A 9,362-nucleotide genomic window follows, 5' to 3' on the forward strand; every position below is an offset into this window, starting at 1 on the left:
GCACTGTATGCCATCCTATTTATACAACGGAATACTTCATGAACTTGAAACGAGACACTGTATGGCATCCCGTCCTATTTATACAACGGAATACTTCATGAACTTGAAACGAGACACTGTATGGCATGCCATCCTATTTATACAATGGAATACTTCATGAACTTGAAACGAGACACTGTATGGCATGCCATCCTATTTATACAACGGAATACTTCATGAACTTGAAACGAGACACTGTATGGCATGCCATCCTATTTATACAACGGAATACTTCATGAACTTGAAACGAGACACTGTATGGCATGCCATCCTATTTATACAACGGAATACTTCATGAACTTGAAACAAGACACTGTATGGCATGCCATCCTATTTATACAATGGAATACTTCATGAACTTGAAACGAGACACTGTATGGCATGCCATCCTATTTATACAATGGAATACTTCATGAACTTGAAACGAGAAACTGTATGGCATGCCATCCTATTTATAAAACGGAATACTTCATGAACTTGAAACAAGACACTGTATGGCATGCCATCCTATTTATACAATGGAATACTTCATGAACTTGAAACGAGAAACTGTATGGCATGCCATCCTATTTATAAAACGGAATACTTCATGAACTTGAAACAAGACACTGTATGGCATGCCATGCTATTTATACAATGGAATACTTCACGAACTTGAAACGAGACACTGTATGGCATGCAGTGGTGATATGAATGTCTGGTATCGAGATACGCATCGTATCGTGACCAGAATATCGAGATAAGTATCGTATCGTGACCTTCCTGTATCCAATTTATACAATGGAATACTTAATGAACTTGAAACTTGAAATTACAGCCGCTGGAAATTCAGTGGTGGCTAGGGATGAAACCAGAGACATTTGCAGTAAATTTGGATAAGAACGAATAACCGACTCGAAACATGGAATTATGGGAATTAATTAGGGATGGGTATTGGATGTTTAAAGGGTATCCCAATATTTTACAATGAACAATCCCAATTAGCAGCCCCCCCTATATGCACCCTTAATTATGGGCAATTAAATTCATGAAAAATATATCTCTCGTACATAAACATTTCAGGCTGTCAGCATAAACCACGAAATGTATCTCTAGTTTTTTCACCAAAATAATATTCTAATAAGAGCCCCCTATTTTTAATTTTGAGAGCGCCCTGGGGGCATATTACATCGAATGCGGTAATTCAAAATTTTGAATTCAGGAGCAAATTGTCCATAAGTCCATAAATGGACAAAAGAAGATGCTGGAACAGCATAATGTTTACTCATTAAATAACTAGGCAAGGATGCACGCTACAGGACAGCGATGACTTGGTGTTACACCACTGCATTTTGGTATTACGGAAACATTTCGAAGGTACATGTTTTTAGCAAGAGTATTCGATAAACATGTGATAAAAACTGTGATTTGAAATCACTGATACACCAGGCATTAAAACATGATATTGTGATACGCATCCTGGAAAGAATGAACCTCGATTTACTGATAAACCGGTAATACCGAGCAGCCTTAGAATTAGTGAGTGAGTGAGTGAGTTGGGTGTAAGGCCGCTTTTAACAGTATTCCAGTTATATCGCAGCGTGTCAGCTTAATGTGGGAGGAAAGCCCGAAGTGATGCAGGTCTCAGACGTTTACCACTTCGGTGAAACCCACGAGCACAGGTATGGTGCTGACAAACCTAGAAACATAATTGGGGCGAACCGGGATTCGAACCCACAATCATAGGTTTCTGGCGTGCCCAAGGGACGCAACACTGCACAGCGAATTGCGGCGCCTTAGACGACTGGGCCACCCGTGCCCCCTCCTTAGAATTAATGTCATCTTGTAGCTTGACAGTCATTATCGGAGCAAGCCTCACCATTTGCGATGCATGTGAGGGGAGTCTTTGCTTGAGCCATAGGTGCACTTGCTGGGCAAGTCTGGACGCCTCCAGCACCGGTATGGACTTGCTACTAGGCCGTTGTCTGTCATTGTATCAGGGTCCTGAAAGAAAACAATGTGTATATTAGTTATTAGTTAACGAAACAACTAAAACAAGAAAGGAGTTCAAGTATTAGCGCAATACTGGGCTGAGTTAAGACACAAAATCCTGAGGGGGCAAAAGGTATCACAATAGTTAGGTCGTGATCTATATACTCAAAACAAGTTTGTTTTTTGTTGTTTTGTAGTTTAACGCCGCACTCAGCAATATTCCAGCTATATAACATCAATCTGTAAGTCTAAACCAGACAATCCAGTGATCAATATCATGAGCATCTATCCACCCAATGGCAAACACTGGTACACTAATCCGCCAGGTGGCACGTCGGAATTTCCGTCCCGGAAGTGTTGCTAATGAAAACATGTTGCGCTACAGACAGAAGCTGAAGACAGAGTTGCGATGATGTGGAGCAACTACACGCGGGAAGAAGATCGATTTGATCGAAAGGTATGTAGTTGTTCAAGAGACTTGCCAATACTGTGTCAGTTTGCTTTGAATCTTGGAACAGTCTTTGTTTTGTTCCACTACGACTCGAGATTACCGCGGGAAATTCGAACTGAATGAAAATTGTTGTTATCGATAAACGATTTGGTTGGTTTGGTTTGTTGTTTAACACCGCACTCAGCAATATTCCAGCTATATTTAATGAGATTGGATACAGTTATCTCAAACGTGTGTAAGAAGATAAATCCTAGAACACTGCATGTACCTGCAACAAATTTCATCCCAGTCTTGGCTATTGGTACTACACTGAGCTGAGGACAAGACGTCTTTCGGGTAAGAATAGAAGCTGTAGACCTACTACCTGTCATCTAAGTCCAGTGTTTCCAACATTCATAAACGTTCCAACTAAGGCTGGGACTGGTAACTCGGGTACCTGGGTCGGGTGGGTCCTGAGTAGGACCCGGGTACCCACAGGACTACCTGGACCCGTGGTTAGTCACGTGATACATTGTTTAATGACAAAAATTACCTAGAACTCTATGGTACAAGTCACTAATGTTCGCATTTCTTTCTGACTATGCACCCATTCCTTCTGACTTTTCAGATGGTTGAATAAAGATATAACTTAAGTCAACTTCAGTGTATACATGACCAGATTGTTTAATACATGTATCTAAATACGTTTTGCAAGTGCTGTGGTAAAACAATTCCCAATCGGACATTTTGTATCTCCTGAGACCTACAGCGGGTACCCTGGTAGGGTCGGGTATTAGGGGGGTGGGTACCCGGGTAGTAAATTTGGACTCGTCCCAGCCCTAGTTACAATAAGACTGCTGGAACATGGAGGACACCTACAGCGTATAAAGACTCCTTGCGAGGAAATACTGTTGACAACAACCAAATGTTCGCGGTCAGGAATGTGTACATTAAAAAAAGGCTGTACAATGAGATTATTTTTGCAGTTTCAAACTGATAAAGACTTGACCTGACAAATCTGTGAGAGGTTAGAGCGGTGTCTTGGCAATGTACCTCCTTTCCCATTGTGTCTACAGTAAAATCATGTCAAGATTCGGTCTAATGGTCAGAAAGTCATGCATGAGTGAACACGACTGTGACCTGTTTAACTGGGATGCGAGATAAACTTGTCCATACTCGGCTTGAGATCTGGCTTGTTTGAACAACAATGAATTAAAATGAAAATTGATTTGATCTCTGAAAGAAAATAAAGTTTATATAGTAATATGTATATATATCTCTACTCAGCTTACGATCTGGTTTGTTAATCAACAATGAATTAAAACGTAAATTGTATTGATCTTAAATAAAGTTCATTGATGTGATTAGCTCTATATTATTTTGTTGTTGCTTACGGGTCATTAGACCGCCTCCGCCGTCTAGTGGTAGAGAGTCCGCCCTGAGAGCGGAAGGCCCGGTGTTCGATCCCCGGCCGCGACATACCAATAGACGTTAAAAGATGGTACTTGTTGTTACCCTGTCTGGCGCTCGGCATTAAGGGGCAGAAACAAGGACTGGTCGGCTCGGAGTCAGTATACTGTGTCTTAGTGGGGTATTCATGTTAAACTGCGGCATGGTATCTCAGTGAGCTAGCACTATAAATCTGCATCAGTCCGGACTAGTACAAGCAGCCACACACACGCACGTGCATGCACGTCGCTATATATAAGTCTTATAATCTTGGACGTGACATCAAACCCAATTTCACCTCACCTTATGGGTTATTATCAAAATTGTACCCTTTTCATCCTGCTAGATAAACAAAATTAAAACTTGAAAATTCCAACTTTTAGTTATTTAACAAGAAACAACTAAACTTCACAAATAGTTGGGTAAATTATGCTAACACAAAGAAACATAATTTTAAAACTACTAAATTTAATTAATTTGCAAAAACTAATATTTTACCTCTGCCTAGAAAAGGAAAAGAATCTCATTTGGTTCATCGCTCTTTGTGAAAAATAGGAACAAATACCGTATTCTACATAATAAGCACCCAGGGAGCTCTCAAAATTAGAAATAGGGGGCTATTATTAGAATATTATTTTGGTGAAAAAAAAACAGAGTTGAAAGATCGATAATTTCGTGGTTTATGCTGACAGCCTGAAATGTTTATATACGACAGATATATTTTTCCAGAATTTAATTGCCTATAATTAAGAATGCACTCGTGTGTTATATGCATCCTTAATTATGGGCAATTATATTCTGGATAAATATATCTGTCGTGTATAATACACACAGACTTTTATTTGGTATGATTTCAGGCCTTAACCACTAGGCGAGCCTGGCCACACGTTCCCTTTAGTCGCCTCTTACAACAAACATAGTCGCCTTTTACGGCAAGCATGGGTTGCTGAAGACCTATTCTACCCAGGATCTTCACAGGTTCACAGAATAGAGTTGTATGGAAAATATATCCTCACATTGTGACGTGAAATTGTTAGCTGGTAGTACCCCATGCTCGTAAGAGAGAGAGACAACAATGAGAATCAGTAGGCCAAAATGGGTGTCCTTGCTGACTGTTGGTCATTGTGTTGATAGTTGAGTGGGACTAAAACCATGACAACTGCAACATCAAACATTCACTCAAACAACATAAGTTGACACTCAGGGTCGGTTTTAGAGTGAGTGAGTATGGTTTTACGCCACTTTTAGCAATATTCCAGCAATATCACGGCGGGGGACACCAGAAATGGGCTTCACACATTGTACACATGTCGGGATTCGAACCCGGGTCTTTGGCGTGACGCGCGAACGCTTTAACCACTAGGCTACCCGACCGCCCCGGTCGGTTTTAGAAGAGGCTGAAGTTTTGTTTGTTTGTTGTTTAGTGTAACGCCTCACTCAGCAATATTCAAGCTATATGACGGGGGTCTGTAAATAATCGAGTCTGGACGAGACAATCCAGTGATTGACATGATGAGCATTGATCCACGCATTTGGGATATGATGGCATGCATCAACCGAGTCAGCGAGCCTGACCACCCGATCCCGCTACTGATAACTGCAAGTCTTAGGGCAGGGACGAGTCCACATTTACTACATGGGTACCCGACCCCCTATTAACTGACCCTGCCAAATCAAATATATAAAACTCAGAATGAATGAGAAGGAATGCGTGCATTGTCACTCAGAATAGAAAAGCTACCTTAAGTGAGTGAGTATGGTTAAAGCCGCTTTTCGCAATACTCCAGTAATATCACGGAGGGGGCCGGGAATTGGGCTTCATACATTGTACCCATGTCGGGAATCGAACCCGGGTCTCCGGCGTGACGAGTCAATGCCTTAACCACTAGGCTACCCGACCGCCCCAGGACCATTAGTGACTAGTTGTGTAACCATGCAGTCATGGAAATTTTGTCATTAAAACAATATATCACGCGACTAACCACATGTCTGGGTAGTCCTGTGGGTAGCCGGGTCTTACTCAGTACCCACCTGACCCGAGTTAGCCATCCCAGCCCTAGTGTTTGTTTCCATGGTTTCAGTAGAGGTTGAAGACTGATCTCTGTGCAAGCACACGACACAGTACTCACAGCTTTCTAAACTAGGGCACACATATAGCTCAGTTGGAGGCTCCAATCCTCTGTGCAGAGTTACGTCCCTTAGTTGTAGTAGGATCTGCTTTGTGATCGGTTGCAATACAAATACTGCCTTATTATTATCCTTGACAACTGGATGCCATAATTCTCTGTGCAGAGTTACGTCCCTTAGTTGTGGTAGGATCTGCTTAGTGATCAGTTGCAATACCAGTAACGCCTGATTATTATCCAGTATGCATAGAATGGATGCAGAGAAAAAATATATTGCATCCCACGAGAAGCACGATAATATTCATTCTACGATATTCTTGACAAAAAATATATATATCAAATCTAACAGAACAGTAGACTACGTCATTTCATTACTTTACAGGGTGCAATTATAGAATCCAAAAGCATCATAAAAAGAAGGAATATATGAAGTTAATTACATACACAGGTACATAATACGTATCTGTGTATTGTATACAATACGTATATTTACAATCCTTAGGGTTAGTAAGGGCAGGTTGTCAATAAGGCTGGGACGGGTAGCTCGGGTACTCGGGTCGGGTGGGTATTGAGTAGGACCCGGGTACCCACAGGACCACCCGGACCCGTGGCTAGTCACGTGATATATTGTTTCATGACAAAAATTCACTATAACTACATCGTTACCCAACAACTTTAAGTCTCTAATATTCGCTTTTCTTCATGACTATGAACGCATTCCTTCTGACTTATATATGTTTGAACAAAGCTAAAACTTCACTCAACTTCAGTGTATGCATGACCACATTATTTTATAGGTGTGTCTATATACATTTTGCCAGGGCTACTGTCAAACTATTCCCAATCGGACATTTTGTACCTATCTCTTGACACCAAAAGCGGTTGGTTACCCGGGTAGGGTTGGGTCGGGTAACAGGGATTTGGGTACCCGGGTAGTAAACTTGGACTCGTCCCTGCCTAAGTTACCAAAAACTCTATCCTTACTCCCGGATCCTTGAAAGAAAAAAGTGGTGAACATATTCTATAGTGTCCCTTCATAGGACCCATATATTTCCTGTAATACCCCTTAAAAATAATTTTTGAGTCTCGAGAAAACTCACTTTGTAAATAAGACTTTGAGCCTTTAAAGGGCAAGTGTACACGCAAAAATCACTTTTTATCTTTTCCTAAACAAAACGCAATTTTAGAATTAATTAGTATCTGTGTTTGAAAATATACACTCATTTTTTTCACAGTGAAAGTAGGAAGCTCACAATAGTGTGAAATTGATATGCCGTTATGAGGCCTTCGTTTTTCGAGCTAAACAGGCCTGAGTTATCCCCCTTAGATTATGACGTAATTGGTGCCAATTCAAATGGGTCCCTGTCTATTCTCAACGCAAAAGATATCAAGTACCAGTTTGCGGTAAAACAACATGGCCTACGACACATTCCGGCGCAGTGGTGACTCAGCATAACACTATGCTGGCTGGCATCTGAGACGCTAGAATCACACACCTGTACCTACACCACGTGAAGCGGCTCTAACAAAGCATGATGATGTCATAATGTTTATCAATTGGCACCAATGACGTCATATTGCAAGGGGCATAACCCATGGTGTTTTTGTTGTGGAAATAGAACACTTGGTAAATGTGAAAAATATAAATCGTTTTAATGCGAAAAATATGTTAATTAATTGTGATATTTTTATATTTTTGTCTATGACACTTCTAGGTTAACACTTTTAATGTGGAAAAAGTACAAGAAAAATAGGTTCATTTCCCTGTGAACTTGCCCTTTAAGTCTGTGTTCAACGAGAGATCTAAATGCATCGATCTGTATACAGTGTTGGTACGTCATTCATCTAAGATAACTTGTAAAAACACTGACAATATACTAGGGCTGGGGCGGGTAACTCTGGTACTCGGTCAGGTGGGTCCTGAGTAGGACAGGGGTACCCACAGTACTACCCGGACCCGTGGTTAGTCACGTGATATATTGTTAATGACAAAAACTCATTGGAGCTCAGTGGTTACACTACAAGTCGCTAATGTTCCCATTTCTTTATGATGATGCACACATTCCTTTTGACTTGTATATGTTTGAGTAAAGATGAAGCTTCAGTCAACTTCTGTGTACCCATCATTTTATCGTTTCATAAGAGACCATATACCTATTATATGGTCTCTGGTTTCATACATGTATCTAAAGAGCTTTTGCAAGGGCTACGGTTAAACTATTCCCAGTTAGACATTGTGTTCCCAACGCTTGAGACCTACAGTGGGTACCCGGGTAGGGTCCGGTAATAGGGGGTTGGGTACCCGGGTAGTAAATTTGGATTCGTCCCAGCCCTACAATATAACGAGATATTCAACGAGAGGTCTACATGCTCTAAATGCATCGATCTGTATACAGTGTTGGTACGTCTTTCATCTAAGATAACTTGTAAAAACACTGACAATATACACATCATAATATGGTTCCGGGAGAAATTAATTTCTACTCGTGTCAGTGTTGATCTAACTACCAGAAACTCATAGTAGAATGTGTACTTGTTCTGTGACTAGACCGAACGATCTTGCATTGCGTCATCTGTTTATCAATGAGTGCAGACGCCATGGAAGTCGAATGAAATATCAATTGACAATCAATGATTGTTAGTGAGAAAGGCAGGAATAAAATCATGTCATCGAATGACATCGATGTGTAACGCTTTCTTGGGTGATTCAGCACAATCTACATGCGTGCAGTACTCACTTGTCGGATTGTCGGGGCAACTTTCACCGTCAACAGACAACGAGTAAAGGACGCGTCACTCTTTGGTGGCTGAACAAAATAGCAAACATGGACACTCCTCCACAGAGGCGCTATCTGATTGGCTGACCTGGAAGATCCTATTTTTAAAGGTAGGGGTGATAGGTCAAGGTCGCTTTGTAATCATCGCGACATCAGTAAATATTAACTTGTTTTGTGAATTATATGATGAATTCCGATGCCTAAGCTTTATTGGTGATGTAAACAAAGTTGACAACCGGTGATAGAGTCACACTGATGTATTTAAACCCGTAAGACGTACACTGCCTGGGCCAGTCTATTACGAGTTCCGAACTAGCCGTCGCAACAGGAATTTGAAGCTTTTAAAGGGGCACGGACATAACAGCAGTTCCCCAGGACTGGCTGTTGCCTTTGTTATTGTTTATACCTGTGAGTACCCGGATGACATAGCACAAATCTAGACTAGTTCGCGACCTGTGCTGCGCCATTTTGTTTGTCACTTTTATTGATAGTGTTAGGGCGTATGGTCACATTGATCAACAAAATGAAATAATATTGGAAATAATAAGGACATGTAGGTATCTTTGTGGG

The 9,362-nt window shown here is 41.0% G+C and overlaps 1 protein-coding gene across 4 annotated transcripts in view; it reads right to left on the bottom strand.

Moving 5' to 3' along the window:
- Positions 1 to 8,866, bottom strand: part of LOC124115516 (cystathionine beta-synthase-like) — a 55,075-nt gene extending 46,209 nt beyond the window's left edge. For all 4 annotated transcript variants that reach the window (XM_048398578.1, XM_048398577.1, XM_048398576.1 and 1 more), the window contains exons 1-2: positions 8,754 to 8,866; positions 1,898 to 2,022 (exon numbers count right to left, since the gene is read on the bottom strand). In XM_048398578.1, coding sequence (XP_048254535.1) covers positions 1,898 to 2,010 — 113 coding nt within the window. In that variant the 5' untranslated portion in view covers positions 2,011 to 2,022; positions 8,754 to 8,866. The remainder of the gene's footprint in view (positions 1 to 1,897; positions 2,023 to 8,753) is intronic.
- Positions 8,867 to 9,362: the final 496 nt, after the last annotated feature.

The sequence above is a fragment of the Haliotis rufescens genome, unplaced genomic scaffold (assembly GCF_023055435.1).
Source record: "Haliotis rufescens isolate VD_foot unplaced genomic scaffold, xgHalRufe1.0.p SCAF_18, whole genome shotgun sequence".
NCBI classification, from domain to species: domain Eukaryota; kingdom Metazoa; phylum Mollusca; class Gastropoda; order Lepetellida; family Haliotidae; genus Haliotis; species Haliotis rufescens.